This window comes from Polypterus senegalus, chromosome 12 (genome assembly GCF_016835505.1).
Source record: "Polypterus senegalus isolate Bchr_013 chromosome 12, ASM1683550v1, whole genome shotgun sequence".
NCBI lineage: Eukaryota > Metazoa > Chordata > Cladistia > Polypteriformes > Polypteridae > Polypterus > Polypterus senegalus.
Window position 1 is genome coordinate 146,525,336 of NC_053165.1, and position 20,624 is coordinate 146,545,959.

General features: G+C 37.0%; 1 protein-coding gene across 4 annotated transcripts in view; it reads right to left on the reverse strand.

Annotated features, from left to right (window-relative positions):
* tcf12 (transcription factor 12) overlaps positions 1–20,624 on the reverse strand; it is a 285,014-nt gene that overhangs the window by 75,510 nt on the left and 188,880 nt on the right. For all 4 annotated transcript variants that reach the window (XM_039770242.1, XM_039770241.1, XM_039770243.1 and 1 more), the window contains 2 exons: positions 15,830–15,894; positions 1,095–1,227 (listed from right to left, as the gene is read on the reverse strand). In XM_039770242.1, the coding sequence (XP_039626176.1) occupies positions 1,095–1,227; positions 15,830–15,894 (198 nt within the window). The remainder of the gene's footprint in view (positions 1–1,094; positions 1,228–15,829; positions 15,895–20,624) is intronic.

The following is a 20,624-nucleotide window of genomic DNA, read 5'->3' on the forward strand; positions in this document are numbered from 1 at the left end:
ATACTTCTGCTTGGCATTTTATACTTGGCTTGCCGTGTTTGTAGCATGGAAGAAAAGCGATATTTTGTATCAAAGTTGGCTGCTATCTGATTTTTTTTTGGTAATGTGGTGATGAGGCATCATAAATGTGAATGTTTTCTAACTTCTTCGACAAGTATTTCCTCGACCTGTTCAATGTTTACTTCAGATTAGGAGAAGATGAACGGAAACATGAAATATGTAGATACTAAACTAGCCAATCAGTCACAGGGTCCGAGTAGGGTCCACATCAATATGGCACTTAGTCATTGGCATTGGTCAGACTACACCATAGCTAAAGTATGTGGGATATGGCCCAGGCTCAACGCAGAAGTATAAATCAGTCTTTACAGAGCCATTCCAAGTCAAAGTTTTACATATTAGCAGATATCAGAAGTGGGAAAGGTTTAAACTGCTAAAAAAATACAACGTAACTGGCTGGTTCAACACTTTCCACCCACCCCTTTAAAGCTTCATCTTACTGTTTAGCCCCGTTATGCAATCACCAAGCCCTTTAAAAGCAGACAAAGTGAGACAGAATTCAACCATAGAAATTTTAGTGTCTTCAAATGGAGAGAATCAGCATAGATTTAGTCTTGATGAGTTGTGCCGTTAGGTTAAAACAATTACTTTGTGAGAACAGTCTTGAAAATCATCACAGCATACAACTTAATAGAAATATAAAATACTCTAAGGCAAATAAATATTCTTCCAGAGATGACCAAACATCACTGCAAGAGGTTTTTAATATAAGGCTTAAATACATTTAGGTGTCATAAATTGAACAGTAATATGAACACAATGGAAGCAAGATCAACATTCATCTTCATAAGGTTTCTCCATGAAGCTGCCACTAAATCACTACAATATGTTTAGCAAGCTTAAGGCAGCTAGCAGCACAGCAGAGAGAGAGAGAGAGAGAGAGAGAGAAAAAAGACCATTTAAAAGGTGGCAATGCATGAAATACAGAACACTTTTTTAAGGGCTGACCACCAGAGTTAAAACAGTAAATAAATAAACAAACAAATAAATAAATAAACTCTGTTCTAAGAGGAGGAGCAGAATGAAAAACCAACCAATTGAAGCAGAGTCATGAAGTGCCCGTCTCCTTGGATTTGTTGCAGAGAATGCGTAGAATGGAGTTCCAGCCTTTCCAGACGACGACAACTGACCTGGGCTTCCAAGTCCAATATCTGACCGAAGACTGGTCTGGAAAGACAAAGTATTACAGATTTAAAATCACTGAAACTTACATAGACTTAAAATCTGGAATACGCTGTGATGAGGTCTCAGGTTTCATCACTTAATTTTTGTTTTTTTGATAGCACCTTTCACTGATAAAACTAGCACACGGTCCTTTGTAAAGCATATATTTTATTACATATAATAACAGTTTTGTAACACTTTTCAATGTCTAAGTCTACCATGACATGTTACGGACACCAGTTGCTGACAACCTTGCAACTGTATGCCCACCTGATAGTGCTGAAAGGGTTCACTCTCATGTTAGGGGACAAGTCACAGCGGGCACAATGACAGTTTTGCTTCTTCACTTCTTTGTTACACTTGCTTTAATATATTGGTTTGGCAACCTCAGCATTAAGAGCAACCCATCATAACAACATTGTAAAATATAGCAGTGAAATAATTGGTTTGCAGTAAGACATCTGTCACTGAGCTGTATTACAAACAGGTTAGAAAGTAGGCAGATTCAATTCTGTCAAACAATAGCCATCCTCTTTTTCCTAAATTTCATTTGTCGCCACTAGACTGGAGAATTAGGTTTCGGTGGGTGAGGAGAAACAGATTTAAGAGCTTTTTTACTCCTAGAGCTATAAGCATTTTTAATTCTGGTACTTCTAAGGATGTAGCAAAATGCTCAACTCTGAATTATTACTTAGTGTACTGAAGGTAATTTGTCGTCTTTGTACTAATCTTGTTTGCATATATACGATAATACTGGTTGTCAGTTAGTGTGCCTATTTACCTTAACAAATCTATGTAAAAAAGCCTTATACTTTCCTGCTGCAAACAATTTTCCTCATGGAATAACAAAGACTACCTGTGCTTACAGTGATGCTATCCGACTACCTTGTGTGTTTATTGATAGGTTACCTATGTGTTCACACTCAGTGGCAAAGCTATGAGCTTAATACAGCAGACAAGGTTCAATCCCAAGTTGAGTGACCAACTGGATACCAGTTACGTACTACTACGTACAATATATAGGTTCCTACTGGAAAATGACCAAAAAATACAGAAGAATATTCAAAATATTATCAGGCATAAAATGAAGACAAAAGAGGCACAACAGAAACCACAACACAACCCCTCCTCTGGCTATGAGAAATTCACCTCACTTGGGTGAGCTCAATCCAAATTATGAAGCAAACAGTACTGTACTGGAGTTTCATTCTGAAAGGCGCTTCATCAGAAAGGGATGGTGAAGCATTTATAAGTGAGGCACAGAATTTTCCAAAATTCAAGATTAACACTTAAACTCGCACCTCATTATCGAGTGAGCTACCAAAAGAAATACATTTATACCAAGAATAAAAGTATTCCATAAAGAGTCCCAGAAAGTCAATGCAGTCTGAGACAGAGTAACTGTAATCGACTGAAGTACTTGGACCGAAACATGAGTGATGTGGAGCAGTGACAAAAGGAGTAAAGTAGTAAACAGCCAGACTGAACCTGTTACACCTACAGGGGGTTTAGGACTTTTTTGTGGCATGGCCTCATTGTTGTGCAAAGTTACTACTAGGTGCCATAATGTAAAAAGTGATTTCAGATAATGAAAAATTAATTTACGGGAAGAAAATGTAAACCATCAATTATTTACCGTACGTGTCTTAAACTATTTCAGATACAAAGGAATTGTGCTGTTTGATTTCAAATTCACAACACCCACTACATTGTTAATAGCTCCATTATTAAATATCAAAAGGAAACTGAAGAGTCATGCACATATTTTTAGTGATTTAATATCAAACACCTGGGTGTTACTGTTTTCAAACTCTCTGGGCTCAAATGTCAGTACTAACTATGAACAATAGCAAATGACAGCTATTTTAAATAAAAAAAAAAAGTTTATTCACACTTTCCTGACTTAAACTGTTTTATAAGAGTTTAGAAAAGAAAAAAAAAGTAGTTTGAAGAATTCAGCACAAAAGACCATTTCAGCCATGTTACTACAACTGGAGAGGGCAAACATGAAGACCCAGCTAATTTTTAAATGCAAAACTTTTATTCAGTTACTCATAACGGAAGAGAAGCAAAACCAGCAAATAAATCTCAACAATTCCACCCTTAAAACAATGTGTTGTACACCTCATTGATTTAATGCACTGATTTTTGAGTTCAGAATAACTAGGAGTTTCACAAGAGCTTGGCTTCTGTGTTCTTCACATTAGAGTGAAAACTTGACTCTGGACCATCTGTTGCCAGTGGATCGCTGGGATAACAGCTTAAATTTATGCAGTCCCTAATATAGAAAGTCTGAGTCAGGAGTCACCTAGACCTTTATTGTCTACATGTGCATCCAATTATAAGGAATAATCAAGAGAGGTTTATTCACCAACATTGGCCAACAGTCTTTGGATTAACACAGATACTAAAGAGGGATTTGGGGGCTTGGTTGTCTTAAAGGACTCATGATGACATGCTTTGATGAAACTGTAAACTAATTTACTGAAGCCTTGTAAAACAACTTATGGGAAACAAGAAACAAATGTTTATGTTATACAACACTTTTACTTATATAATGGATAACATGCATACACAGAACTCTCAAAATGAGCCCTATATAATTGCATAGGAATTTATGCATAAATGTATCCTGAAAATGACTGGCATTGTTTGAGTTATTAACTTCAACCTTGTCTAAAACATAAGCAGGCAGCTATTAAATCTAACACTCTAACAGGTGGAATTTATACAAACCTTTATAAACTGAACAAATATACTGTATCATACATACCAGCAGAAACACTGAAAACATTTTTTGGTGAAACACAAAAGAACAAAAATGATGAGACGGGATGCTAACCTTTCAACTGAAATAGCTGGATATTTAAACATCTTAACTGAAAAGCAGGCCTTGATTGTAGCAGTGATATAAAGTTAATGCTCAATTTAAAGATATTACTACCACAGGAACGATGTGACATTCAAACTGAAAATGACTACCACACAAAATGGAAGATGAACTTTTGCCGAGTGCCAATGGGACCGGTTTGTTCATAAAGTGACTACACTGAGAAATGGACTGAAAATCGAGTTTGGATTATAAATGGACACAAGTGCTGAAGTGGTTCAAACTTCAAGAATAGATGGCTCTTATCAGGCCAAATACCTGTATTCACTACACTGCTCTAGACAGAAAGTTAACAATCCTTTATGTTCTCAAACATTCATTCGGAAGTGTGAATGTTTCCTCGTCCTTATGCAGGTCTGGATTCACTAGTAAGAGTTATAGTTTATAGCAAATGTCTCTCAATGGTTTGGTTGGAGGCTTAGAAAGGACAGGCTCAAAAGCAGCTCGTGATAACACTTTTTTATAACACCATATAAAGGTCCTTCGTCTGAGTGCTGTCACAAATCTTAAACAAATTCGAATGATCAATGAAATGTGAGGAAATCAGAAAGTGTTAATTTGAAGAATTTTTCAGTAATGATCTCTCTTTACAACAAGTCTACAACTCACCAAGTCATGTCTAACTTTTACTGACTGGTCCATCTTGTAGTCTACCACATGCACTGTGATCTTCTCAATTTCCTTGTTTTTTTTTACCTTCTTGTTGGTGCAGCTGTTACAGCTAGTGGGAAGATCGATGCTGTCTTCTTAACTCCTGTCATTAACACAACACTGTTGCATGTTTCCCACATGTGTTATTCACTTCTAAAAGATGATGCAGAGTAGTCTCAACAAATGTGGATCTCAACACCAAGGAAGATATAAGGTAGTATAAACCAAATCTCCACCTCTGGCCTAAGCCTTCTTCATTCATATCTATTTTTTTGTTACCTATCTTCAGTTATTTCCACTTCTAACCTTCACTAGCTCAATGGAGCTGCCATAATGTGGGTCTTTATTGTTATGGGCTGCAGGCCAGAATTTGGACTTGGATATTTCTATCCCTCTTATCTTAAATTAAGATTTCATAGGAACTAGAGAACTTGCATAAGCAAATTCTAGAAATATTCAGCCAACTTCTACAACAAGGAAAAAGCAAAACTTTTTCTAAGTGCTTTAAATGTCTGCATAAAAGATTGCTCTGTTAAAAAGTTTGATCAGAATTATCTCCACAGGCTATTATGCAAGTTTTTTTTCTGACTCCGAAGGAGATCTGCATAAGTAATTCAAAGGAACACCATGGAAATGATCCTCTATGATTAAAACCCCCTCCCAAATGTTGTGCTATAAAAGGCTCCATTAAGAGCTTTCTTCTAAACTTGTAAATCTCTCAACTAATACACACCGTATAGTATCTGAAAGAAGAAAAAAAGGGAGGCCAATCCTAACTTCAATCAGATGACAATAGAGTCAACTACTGCCATTACAAGACATTACACACAAGGGTTTATTATGTCAAAAATCTTTCAAATCGCAAGATTTTCTACACAACCCTCTTAAAATTTTAATTATCACCCTTTATGCTGAAATGTCACGCAGGTTTAAGAAGATAATGACAGTCATCCATCAACTGCATCCTGGCAGAGTAATCAGGCTAATCTGTCTCGCTGGAATAAGAGAGGCAGCTACCTGGGGTATGGAGCTCTGTGGCGCTGCAACGGAATAAACTGATTTAAAAGACCAACTTTCATATATCCAGACTGTCCTTCTTAATTAGTACTAGTACTGATTAACACTACAAAGAAAGAGAAAAAAAAGACTAAATCTCCATGTAAAAAAAGCTCTGGACACTCAGCTCGAATCATTTAATGAGCCTTGTTTGTCACATAGCATTGTGGGACCACAGATCACCTGCGGATGCAACGAGGTCTACATGGACCATCTTTTGAAATGTATTTCTTATTTTCAAAATAAGAGAATGGAATTGTTGTTAATTTCATTAAGACAGTGTGTCACACACCGTCCTGTGTGCTGGTTACGCTGGGAGCTGTGAAGGTGGATAAGGTGTCAGCCATAAGGTCACACAGTAGAAAACCTGGGGATGATCATCCAAGATGCCCTTAGGTCTACACTTACAGGCAGACTCCCCCATTGATTCAGGTGTGTTTTTGTATTGGGCTCCAGTCTGAAGATGGATGGCCACTACAAAACACTGATTCTGCTTTCAATCATTCATGTCATTGTTGATATGTGTGTTTAGGGTCAGTGTCAGGCAGGAAGATTAATTTCAAAACAATCCAGAGATTTCTGGAAGAGATAAGGATAGGTTTTAGCCATAAAACCTTTATACTCAACGTTAATTGTACCAAAACAGACATTATCTCAAAGATCATCCACCATATTTCATGGTCGACATACTCAAGGTGTGAGACTTTAACACAGGACTCAATGACAATGCCCTGTTCAAAGTATAGCAAATTCCAGCAACTTGAATTTTCTAATGCAATCCTTCCAAACAGAGTGCCTTCTTTATTGCCATAAAAAAAAAAAAAAAAGTCCTGCTGACTGGGCTATATAACTTTCATGCCTCAAACAACTGATAAGACCAATAGCCATTCTGAACTGTCAAAATGTGTTCATTTGTTAACTACTTTCATCATACTCAAGTATAATAAAAATACAAAATACCCCATCATATTTAAATGGGTAGAGTTAAAAGTGCAGATTTTATTTTTTAATTTTCTTAAACGTGAGAGAAAAAAAATTACCTTTATGAGAAATATACATGTTAGTTAAGACATCTGCATTTGCTGTGAATGTATTAGAATAATAAGGTTTGACTTTGTGTCCCTCATTTTTGTAGACATACTTTGACTATCCCTGGTGCTGCTTATTTTACAAGGTTTGTTTTGAGTAACATTATCAAAGGTACTAATAATTTGTGAGCCCACTGTCTAGATGTTTACGTAAAAAAGATAATATAAATAAGTATTATACGCATTTATAGCAATATACATTTTATATTTTTAATATACAATATATACAGATATATGCACACACAATTACACACATACTTTTGATAATATGTAAAGTGTTTACATACTGTACATAAGTATCTCCATTTGACAGCTCAGTCATCCAAGTAGAGTCGGACAATCTGGTGATGGCCACAGAAGAAACCAAGTGCAACACAAAAGACACTCTTAAGAAATCTGGAGTAGCCTAGCAGACAAAAGGAGATGGTCCAAACTCTACACAGGCAATGCCTGGGCTAGAAAGTGAACGTGGTCTCTGGGATGTGTGGGGCAGAGGCTTGCATTCCCACAAAACCCGACTCAAGGTTTTGCCCTGCAGGCTCAAATTTAGGATTTGTGAATGGATATTTTCTGTTATACTTTATTCATGTGGTCAGGAGAAGAACCTCTGAGAAACATGTTTCCTTAACAGTAAATCAAAAAACTTTGTTATATAGTTTTACTACTTTCATAATTTATTGTCCATATTCTAATCAATACTATTTCACTGTAAAGGCACATGCAGTCAGAAAAAAAGAGTATGCATGTATCAGTAAAGTTTTTTTCTTTTCCAAATGAATTATTACATATAATATGGTGCACATTCATAGCAACAGATGCATGATAATTACTATTCATCCTCTTCTAGATCCTGCTGTTTTAAAAATTCACTTAGGTCATGAGCCTAATTCACATACCTTTTATCCAGGGGAAAATGGGAATGCAATCCTTTGTTGGATGAAACTTTTGAGGGAAAGCCATAACAGACTGGAATTTTTTGAGAGCAGTCAGAAGCATTAATGGAACTATGATGATGGGAGTAGCTAGGAGTGGGACTGAAAAATCAGTACTGTGCAGACCTCCACTGTGAGGCTGGAATAGTAAACACTGCACTACTGTGATGGTCTTTATCTGTCTAGATTTAAATGTCTATATACATATATAGACACATATTATATATATATATATATATATATATATATATATATATAGTAGTTACAGACACATACATAAACCCCTGATTTACATAAGGGTATTTTCATTAAATTGTGAATACAAAAAGAGTGGTGTGAAAAGCTACAGACAAAGCATACTCCATTTTATTTTGTTCTAATACAGTACACGGAATGCACTGTGTTAGGGCATCTAGTCTCCAGACACAAGGCAGTGCCTTCCTCATTGGGAAATGCAAGCCCCACAATATGCTGGAATACTTAGGACCGCCAACTTGACAAGACTCGATGGGCCCTCTATCACAGCTGTATGATGCAATAACATTCTACTAAGTGAGTCACCTCACATTAACTTCAGGACAATAACATAATGGAAAGGCCATTACATGTGAAGCGCTGTTCTAATATTGCTGAGAACACTGATAGATTATCTCAGGATCAGAGTTACACATTAATCAAGGGCTAGAGAAACAAAGAAATGTCCTCTTGTTATGTATTGTTAACCAGTCTCAGTACCAAAATAACTTCAGTATTATTTTAAAGTTGAAAATTATAGAATGGTTTTGCTTAAGGTTTCAACCAAGCCCTTGGTCCTTGTGACTCAAAAAACACAATAAATATCGTTGAATTTGTTTTAACCTTATTTTTTTAACAGTTCAAACATCAATGAAAAAAAAAATCAAAATTCAAAGTGGAGGGCATGGTGTTGGGTTTTTCTTAAAAGCAACTGTGTCGCTGCCATTTTTATCCTTAAAAACAATTATCACTAGTAATTCAAAAAACCTTTGAAGCAAGTAGACATTCTGATCCAACAAGATACCGGCAGACTTAAGGAGTGCATTTAAAAGTAAAAATGAAACAGATGGACATAAAAAATGTACAGACCAAATTAAATACAGTTAGTGATGGACTGCATCAATGTGTATCTGTGCAAGAAAAAATGTAAAGGTTACCTCCATGATGAAAAGAAGGTACTATAAGAGAGGCAATATATCTGCTGTGTAGTATTCCTTACCCACTTGATGAAGCCTACATTTCTAAAATGTGTGCCTCTTCAACTTTTTTCTTTTCAGCACTGGAATAACTGGAAGTTTGGTCCACTTGGAAAAAAATCAAATGACTTAAAAGGAAACATCTTTAACTCAATATTCACATTTTATTAATTTAGACAGCAGACTTAAGTTACTGATACGCCTGAATTCCTGTTTTGCGGAAGTACTACCAGAAGTAGCAGCCAGAATGTGTACTGGAGAAACAATCTTCAAATCTGTGATTTTATTTAGCTACCTTTTATTCTAAACAGAATCCTATGGTGGTTTATGACTACTGTAAGACTGTTTTCATATGTGAGCACTGGCAGGTTAAGTGACTCATGCAGGGTCCACACCAAGAGCGAATGTCATGATCAATCGATCTATCTATCGATCTATCGATCGATCGATACTTTACTAATCCCAAGGGGAAATTCACATTTTAAAGTGAATTTCTCCAGTGAATGCCATCCTAAAGTGGTTTACTTCTGCAAATGAAGCACTGGAAAGTGAGGTGACTTGCTCAGGGTAAAACAGAGAATCATCATTTAGAATTGAGCCCCTTAAATTAAAGCATTTTCTAGATTGTCTCCCACTATACACTGCTCCACAGGTATCTTACAATCATTTCTGGGCATTTTCAGTGTTAACTGACTTAGTTGGATCATCAATAGTCATTAGTGAGGACCTGACCCTTAAACATGTGCACTAGATCCCTTTGTTAGTTTATGTGGCCCCCCTCCATAACAATGTGATGTGGACTCCTCTGTACAAATCCTCTTGTAAATTCAAGATTTGTTTTTCTTCCAATAGCTTGCTTACTTTAGTATAGAAGATGAACTCCATTTCGAAACGGAGTTCATTATTTGTACAGATGGATGGATGGATGGATGGATACAGTGGTGTGAAAAACTATTTGCCCCCTTCCTGATTTCTTATTCTTTTGCATGTTTGTCACACAAAATGTTTCTGATCATCAAACACATTTAACCATTAGTCAAATATAACACAAGTAAACACAAAATGCAGTTTTTAAATGATGGTTTTTATTATTTAGGGAGAAAAAAATCCAAACCTACATGGCCCTGTCTGAAAAAGTAATTGCCCCCTTGTTCAAAGAGAACCTAACTGTGGTGTATCACACCTGAGTTCAATTTCCGTAGCCACCCCCAGGCCTGATTACTGCCACACCTGTTTCAATCAAGAAATCACTTAAATAGGAGCTGCCTGACACAGAGAAGTAGACCAAAAGCACCTCAAAAGCTAGACATCATGCCAAGATCCAAAGAAATTCAGGAACAAATGAGAACAGAAGTAATTGAGATCTATCAGTCTGGTAAAGGTTATAAAGCCATTTCTAAAGCTTTGGGACTCCAGCGAACCACAGTGAGAGCCATTATCCACAAATGGCAAAAACATGGAACAGTGGTGAACCTTCCCAGGAGTGGCCGGCCGACCAAAATTACCCCAAGAGCGCAGAGACGACTCATCTGAGAGGTCACAAAAGACCCCAGGACAACGTCTAAAGAACTGCAGGCCTCACTTACCTCAATTAAGGTCAGTGTTCACGACTCCACCATAAGAAAGAGACTGGGCAAAAACGGCCTGCATGGCAGATTTCCAAGACACAAACCACTGTTAAGCAAAAGAACATTAGGGCTCGTCTCAATTTTGCTAAGAAACATCTCAATGATTGCCAAGACTTTTGGGAAAATACCTTGTGGACTGATGAGACAAAAGTTGAACTTTTTGGAAGGCAAATGTCCCGTTACATCTGGCGTAAGGAACACAGCATTTCAGAAAAAGAACATCATACCAACAGTAAAATATGGTGGTGGTATTGTGATGGTCTGGGGTTGTTTTGCTGCTTCAGAACCTGGAAGGCTTGCTGTGATAGATGGAACCATGAATTCTACTGTCTACCAAAAAATCCTGAAGGAGAATGTCTGGCCATCTGTTCATCAACTCAAGCTGAAGCGATCTTGGGTGCTGCAACAGGACAATGACCCAAAACACACCAGCAAATCCACCTCTGAATGGCTGAAGAAAAACAAAATGAAGACTTTGGAGTGGCCTAGTCAAAGTCCTGACCTGAATCCAATTGAGATGCTATGGCATGACCTTGAAAAGGCGGTTCATGCTAGAAAACCCTCAAATAAAGCTGAATTACAACAATTCTGCAAAGATGAGTGGGCCAAAATTCCTCCAGAGCTGTAAAGACTCATTGCAAGTTATCGCAAACGCTTGATTGCAATTATTGCTGCTAAGGGTGGCCCAACCAGTTATTAGGTTCAGGGGGCAATTACTTTTTCACACAGGGCCATGTAGGTTTGGATTTTTTCTCCTAAATAATAAAACCATCATTTAAAAACTGCATTTTGTGTTTACTTGTGTTATATTTGACTAATGGTTAAATGTGTTTGATGATCAGAAACATTTTGTGTGACAAACATGCAAAAGAATAAGAAATCAGGAAGGGGGCAAATAGTTTTTCACACCACTGTAGATAGATAGACAGACAATTTATTAACCCTAAGGAGAAATTCACACACAGTATTTCCTATTCATATTGTCAGCTCTTTTCAAGCTGTCCCCACTGTGTATTTTTAAAACATACTTGCTTATGTTAATTTTACCAACTTAACTAATTTTATGAATTACAGTTTGATATTCGGTTGGACTTTGGTTTGTTATGCAGAGCCCCCTGTGATAGTGAAGTGTGGTAAGTGCACCATGCATTAACAACGATGGAGTAATAAGCCACTGGTAAGGATATGCCATCTAAGGGTCCAACCACCAAACGAAGCGACACAATTTCCCATTCAACCAATTTAATTACTAATGTGACCTGAATCTTGGAATGATCTTAACTTACAGCATTTTTCTTCTTTGGCCTTTGAGTAACAAACACAAGAACCAATAAATTAAAATCCAACATATATACAATACAAAAATTGTTTACTTTATTGAAGAGATTATACTTTAAACGTGAAACACGGCATCGAGAGTGAACTGTTGAAATCTTACTTTTATCCTGCTGGAAAAGGCTTGAACGCTCACTTAGTATTACACTGATAAGTTCCTTTATTATAAAATATAAGAAATCTGAAAGTGTCTCACTTTATCACAAACCCCGAGGCACTGATTTTCACTAATAGATCAGTATAGAGTGGCCAGACCCACATGATCATATCGACTAGAATTTGAAGAAAAACAACCTTCTGACATTGAGGGACGACTTAGCATTAATGAGGGCTCAGCAGGACAGAGAGTTGTGCCTTTGTTGATAACATCTGTGTCCAGGAGGAGAGGGGGCCAATGGGGTGGGAGGGCGCTGTTTCAGATAGTGACCATTACTTAATTGATCCTTGGTGAAGAGAAGGTGAAGGCCAAATCAGCCAGAGAGCCTGACTTTTAGCACTTGTACTTGGAACTGGCTGCTCACATTACATGTTGCAGCCCAGCTTCCGAGCAGGCTTACTCATCAATTAAACATTCTTGTGCACATTATTTACAGAGCACAACATGAGGGGAGACTTTCTCATCAAGAACTTCTATTCACACTTGGGGACAAGCTCATTTACACAGGCTTTTCTCCTGTGCCCTGTAACACTGAAGTCTCGAGCAGACTTTTAATTTATTGAACATGTGTCGACACCAGTGTACGGCTCAAGAAAGTCTGAAATATCGAGGCAACGTTTTGAGTTTGTAAAAGCAGAGAAACTGCCAACTAAGTCTGTTATCACTCGGCAAGAGGCCTGAGCTCACAAAACAGCTGCACATTCTAAAAACGTACTGGGATTTTAGTCAGAAGAGACAAGAGGCTTCATTAAAACATACAATAAATAATTCATTAGTTTGGGGGGGGAATCCCTAGTATGAACACTTAAAAGTGTTGTGTTTGCTCTTTGATTTTGAATATTGTTTTATTTAGCACCTTTCTAAATAACTACCATTCATAAAAGATTTTAAACACAGTATTACAAGAGATTTGTACAATTGGAATGCAATCCAAGTGACAAAGTGGTGAGGATTAGTTCTGTAGCCACATCATCTCCTATGTGATGATGCCCATACAAAATTTTTTTCTTTATATTTAGCACCTTCCACAGTACAATATAGTCTAAAAAATGTTAAAATGCAAAATCATATTTTTAATGAATTTTTTTTTAAATTACAGCTCATCTTATGATAAGAGCTACAGTAGCAACTTTAATCTATACACCCATGAAAACAGAACTAGGCAAACCTGGACAATGAACAAATTATCAATGCACTGTATATAACATTTCGTTACACTTTTCTTTTTCCATAGTGACCAACATCCTAAATGATCTTTTATGTATCTGCAGTGTGAGCTCAGGCAGTGAAAGTGACTCACCCTGGGTCACAGAAGGCTGGGATCTGAACCTGCAACTGATTCTTTTTAGGGCAAGTTTCCAGCTTCGGTTTTCTGGACAGCACCTTCTGCCCAGTCATCCTTTGTGTTATACAGTTGTCTTCTACTTGTGAGAATTATTACAAAACAAATCGTCCATCCATCACGTTAACATATATAATTTTACATTCACAGGATGATGGACACAAACAGGAAACAGCAGTGGAGTGTGACACAGTTTGAAACATAATGGACCAGTTTAGATTTTACCAATCAAACAAAGAGCATGTCTTTGAAATGCAAACAATAAGGAGAAGTATCTGCAGAAAAACCACATGTGGACACAAGGAGCACTTGAAAGCTCCGCAGAGACAGAAATCAGACTTAAATTCAAACCTATCAAACCCAATGTCCTGATGTGGAGAGTCAGCAACACTATTCACTATGTCACCAAATAGCCTTCAGAACATCAACCTCATACTTTATTACAAAATACCCCAGCTTTTTCCAATGATGAGTTGCACTACAGAACATTATGTTCCAGAAATCATTATATAGTACAATACTCTCATACTTGCTTGCATGCTTGGGGAGTGTGGGGGTCCTACTACAGCAACATCAGGTACAAAGCACTCACTCAGGTCAATTTGAAATTGTCATTTAGCCTAACCTATGTGTTTTTGTTAATGAAAGAGGAATATCCACAGAAACAAGAAAGATGTATAGACTCTAAAAGGATTACAGTACATCCATTTGCAGGATTTGAACCAAGGACGCTGGATCTGTGAGGTAGCAGGGCTTACTACTGTACCGTCCACTTCTATAAATCAGCTTTATGTATTATTGTACATTATATTATGAACCAGGTTTAAATGCACATGCACCTTTTGTATAATTGCCTACCCAATCATTCAGATCATTTGTGATTGCACTTGGTCAATGTGGGATGAAGAACAAGAAGGGTCTAGCTGAGTGCCGAGATTTAGGAGTTCCGCTGAGCAAAGAATCAGATTGCATGTATATGTTATAAGATTTACACAGCTAAACAACAACAACAACATTTATTTATATAGTACATTTTCATAAAAAAAATGTAGCTCAAAGTGCTTTACATGATGAAGAAAAGAGAAATAAAAGACAACGTAAGAATTAAAATACCAACACTAATTAACATAGAATAAGAGTAAGGTCCGATGGCCAGGGAGGACAGAAAAAACAAAAAAACTCCAGATGGCTGGAGAGAAAAAATAAAATCTGCAGGGGTTCCAGACCATGAGACCGCCCAGCCCCTTCTAAAGCACTAAGGACAGGCTGGCTGAGGCCCATACCACTCCATGACAGTCCTTATTACTCCTGAGTAAAATAATCCTCCTACAAACGATCTTAACCGTAGTGTAAGGATGCTTTAGGAAAACGACACGCGAGGAAGCACTGAGATGAGTATGCGTAAAGAGAGATGTAAATGACGGGACATGCTGCGTAATATGACCGACGTATATGTTACAAAGGCTATTAAACGTTATCAGATATGTGCAATTTGATCAGCTCACCAAAGCAGCAGAACACTGGAGGTCTAAAGCTATGTTGAAATGTCAAAAAAACAAGGATAAGATAATGTATTTATATTTTGGAATCAGGACATCACATCCATTGTGGAAAATCAGAAGAGAAAATAGTATATCTGATTTAGGATGTCTACTACAAATAAAACCTTTAGTAAACTTTATCTTTTAAAAGTAGAACTTTGTTAATCACTATTGAGAAAAGCACCAAAAGAATTAATTGCTTTTAATAAAACCACTATACTTGTATAGTCATTTTTACAAATTTTAAGATATTCAAAACTGTACGACTGTAATAGAGGCAAAAGCTTTTGAAAATATTTACCCCAGTTAGACGGTGTGCTCAAACCTGTACATCACCACATTGGACATACTGCCACCCAACTATAAAGGTCATTGAGTGGCTCCCTAAATGTCTGAAGATGGCAGCTCTGTATGAGGCAGGGAAACGAAAGGGAGTGTTAAGGGAATAAACTCAGATAAACCTGGGAAAGTCCACATCCAGGGCTAATGCACAAGCTTTAACATTTGTCAAGGGCAATGAATGAGGCCTCAAGTAATCATGTGCCTGCATGGTGAACAGTTTAGGGCATTGTGTTTCAGAAAGATAAAAAGTTTTCAAATGTGTGTTCAGCGTATTCTGGTATCACAGAAACACTTATCTTGCCAAATCCAGAGTTTTTACTTGTGCTTACTACCTGGCCCTCCCTGCCATTTACGCTTCCCTTCACCCCCCACCTTTTCAACACCAACCAGACCACTACCTCCCAAAATTCTTAATGTTATCAGCTTACTTACTTGGCATCCTGACACCCCTGCTTCTCTGTTGTATGCAGAAAATGTACCTCGTTCAGATGATTTACCTGCAGAGAAAAAACAAAAGAAAAAAAGTGTTAGTGTCGAGAAATAAAGAATACCACTAATAAGACACAAGGGCGTCCGTTAGTTTAATAGTGAAGCATACAAAACTTGTAGCACTGTAAAACAATGACATGTTTTCCCAAAACTAGAAGGGCAACTGATAACAAAGGTCACAAAATAATAGCTGTAGGTTGGAATTTATTAGTATTATTAGTACAGTATAGACAAAAATAAAGCATACAAGTTATGGGTTTTGGGCTTGCAGACAGGTGGGCATCTGTCAGCAGGCTATGTATAAAACTGCATTCCTTTCTAATGATTAAATTAACCTCAGTTAGAAAAAACAAAAAGAAAAAATGAACTTAATAACAACCTGACCAGCTAAAGAAAAAAAATAATAATCTGTGCTTTGTGATGACAAGAGGCAAACAATTTCCAAACATCATTGTGGTCAAGGAGACAACATACTGCAATTCAAATATATGGCAGTAGGGGATAATCACTCAAACAAAATGTTCCTTCCTACTTGGCAGAACCTTTGCAATGCTAATCACCACAGTAAAAATTGCCAAAGAGTTCTGTCAGTCACAGGCCAGCCACATGCTGGCCCAAGTGTCACCATGTTTCTGATGAAGTCCCAGATATCCAAAGTGCACCGTGTGTAAGAAGATGCAGTCAACCACGAATAAAGCTACCGCTCATGGAAGGCAATGTCAGATATTTTTTTTCCCTCTTTAAGACAAGGTCATGTACACAAAATGATAAACATCTGAGACCTAAAAATCACTGGCAGGTTCCAACACAAATACAATAGGAAAGCGCAAAAAGGCAGAAAACATCGATCCTCATTTTATGCTGGAGTGTTGGGCTGAAACATGCACATGAACAAATGGTAATATTGTGTGCCATTACTTACAATTTTTGCTTTTTGAGGTAACAGGACATAAACCTTTTAAAAATTACTAAACAAAAAAAAAAAAAAAAAAAACCCAAAACAACAACAAATCTGAATTAGCACAACCTCCCTAATTTTGGGTGTGTTCATAAGAAATGTAATGGTTTACTACATGAGGTAGGTGTTTTGTGAAAAAGAGTAACTTTAACCCTTCGCTTCCCATTAGGGGGTGAACTCTTGGCATGGGTTGATGTGGCATGCACAACTTCACATTCTTCTGATCATTTTTGCTGGAGATACCGATTGGTTTGCTCTTCACCATAAGCAGGTAATTTCCTGCACAAGCTAAAGTACAAAACGGCCTAGAAATTAGGGATTTTCAAATCTAGAATGCCAGAAAGGGGGGCGTGGAACCCCAAACAGATTGACTCGTCTTGATGTCTCACTATACAGGATGTCAAACGTTACATCAAAAGTGGGGTATTTCTTGTACTGGCATGTCGGTTAAGTGCTGGATTTAAAAAAAACAAAAAAAAACTTAAGTGATTTTTACAGCATTCATAATTCTTGTGAACACAAAACAAAATAACCTTAAAGAGTCTTTCCTCTGACCACACCATTAGATAAGTCGATGGATAAGAATAGCAAATTATTAAACCATTTCTGGGGCCCCAAAGTTGACAATAGAATTCCTATACAATAAATAAATAAATAAAATGGTTAGTAAACAGAAATCTGAAGTTGATATTGCCAGATATGTGGGGAGGATGAATAAGAGGCTTATAATTTAATTCAATTTAATTTACAAAAACGAACATGCTTAAAATTTGATAAAAATCAGCCTGATAACTTTAAGGTATATTCCCAAGCAACATATAACAAAGCTATGCAACATGCGAAAAACAATGCAGTAAATATGTAGAGAATATTAAACACACACCAGAAACTCCAGTTTGAACTGCCAACATAACAAATACAGATTTGAAGGCTGATGCAGATATGTGTGATTATAACTGTATTAGCACAATCATTTTTTTTACGATATTTCTGCAATCAAGCACATTTCCTATTTCCATTGCTCGGCATACTAAGTATTTTTGGTTTTTTACTTATCGACGCCCATTTATGCATATCGCTGTGCATGTGCAACTAGGTCTACAGTAACTTCAAGAGGAAAAGTTCTTGATACGGAAAAACAAGCAAAACTAATTCCAAAAGACAACAGAGTGTTTACTCACAATATGTATAATTAAGCAGTTTCTGCTTAAATGTGTTATTTAGTTCAGCAAAGAGTTTTGTAAGCATGCCAAGTATGCATACAACAACCATTTAAGTATACATGTTACATGTATACATAGAGGCATGCAAGAGATCTTTCCTTTGCACTTACAGCTAGCTATAAGTGTTATTGTCCAACACTATAGTCTTCGTTACACACACACAAAAACATATACAAACACATATATTAGCATCAAATTAACACATACAAATAGTTAATTTTTTTCTTTTGAAGGCATACTACGATACAGTGCTATGATAACTACTACATAGCACTGTCTGCAAATCCTTATTCATTTAGGCAATGTTTTTTATCATAGGGTCACAAAATGGATATAAAACACACAGTTATATGCTGACAAGAAGATCAGAAATGCACCAAAGTTCTCAAATCATGCAGAAAAGAAAATCTTTGGCTGGTTTGCACGTTGAAAAACATGTGGAGAACCATTTCCTAGATAACAGTGTCTCACTAGCACCCATGGTGAAATTTTGAAGACCACCGTTAAGTGTCTGCCTGCAGATTCCATTGGTACTTTAAATCAGACCACACTCCTACAGTATATTCCTACAGACTCTGCTGTCTTTTAAAGCTCTTTTGCCACACTTAACGCTGATATCCATAAAATACTTTTAAAGCAAGTGTCCTGGTAAAAATCTTACCAAAATTAATACACAAATTAATGCTTAATTCATTCCTTGTTGTAAGACGTCCTGGTGATTGCATGGTACACACAAAGACTGAAAGTGTCTTATCTACAGAGGGCAATGCCTTGTCTTTGTCATCTGCTAGCAGATACAGATTGTGTGCATTTTATTCTCTCTTTATCAAACAACATTACAAGACTCGTTTATGACATATAGACTAAGCTATTGTCTTATAAGGAATTTTAGGCTTAAGTATTAATATGTGACACTTTGTTTCTCATATGCTGGGCATCATTTATAGACCCTTTTTTTTGTATTGTTTTACTCCCAGTTCCTTATGTACAGTATGTATGTGTGTGTATATATATATATATATATATATATATATATATATATATATATATATATATATAGGAATATTCAGACCCGGACACAAACAGGCCAACACAATGTCCCAAAACACATGTTTATTTACAACCCCCACCACAGTGCACAAAAATAACAATAAAGGTCTTTCTCACTCTCTCTTCTGTCGCCTCCAACTCCTCCATCACAAGCTCCATCCTCTTCCACCCAACTCCGGCTCCCGAGTGGAATGAGGCAGCCTCTTTTAAACAGCAGCCAGAAGTGCTCCAGGTTCTCCCCACTTAATATGCGGCAGCACTTCCAGGTGAGGCGGAAGTGCTGCATACCCCAGTTCCGGAGCTGCCCTGGTGGTGGCCACATCGCTCCACAGGGTTGAGCTCCCCAGCTCCGTGGCCTCCATACAATCCAGGGGGGCTGCCCTCTTCCATTCCATAGAAGACACCGACCTTCTCCCGGTCCTTCCCTTATTGCGGCGTACAAGTGCAAATATGGATGCATATTTGTAGATGCTTTATGTTGTTTTACCTTTACTTCAGCATTGTATTGCTGCATATCATACTATGCTGTATTCCTAACTGGTGTATATTGCATAGTCTTGTAAAAGGGAGGTGCTTTATAAGATTAAACGGAGTACATTCAAATGCCAAAACATTCAGATCTGTATGTTTTTACTGCTGTGTGATTACAAATAATATTTGTGCTTTTCTAGTCTGTAATTTTATTGCAAAATAATACATACGTTCAAAGAAAAACCTGAATTGTTAGAAGCTATCTTAAAAGTCAAAAACTAAATTCTGCAAAAATACTCAACCCCCACATTTTACTGCTGGGCCAAGTCACCTTTCAAACAATTACATATTTAAGCCTTCTAGCAGGATTCATCTTCCAATTCTTGATCACAGTGTAAAAATGTTTAGATAGAAAATCAATTAATGATCTGCTTATACTTTTTTAACCTTGTGTCCATGAAAAATCTCAGAAAAAAGTAGCTAAGAAAACACTTTACTGGATCTTAAAATAAAAATTACATCTTGTGGTAATTTACAAAACCTTATATGGGGTCCTGTGTGATTTTCTAGTCATTACGCTCTCAAGCCAAATGCAGCCCATACACAAAGGGCATGTCCTACTCTGACATGCTAAGGACATTTACATGTAAACACCTATGTCTTCAAACATCCCATTTTATACTGTTCTGTGTTGAGGAAGGCATCTAGCATAAAGTTAAGGGGATTCAAGATGAACTATAGGATGCCTTTGTTTACACAAAGGTTTCTGGGAAGACTAGGACAAGCTACTGAGAAATAAACTTGAAGTGAAAAATCTAAGAAAATCTAGAGATATGAGAAGCCTGTGGCCACTGGCTAACCAAAAAAGCTTGATGGACTGAGCGGTCTCTAATTTGTCAAGCTCTTTACCTAATCTATGCACATCACTTCTTCACGAACAAGATGAATTATTAGTAGAAATCTTAAAAGTCAAAAACTGAAGTCTACATAAATATTCAAACCCCCATCTTAATACTGGGCTGAGTCACCTTTCCCA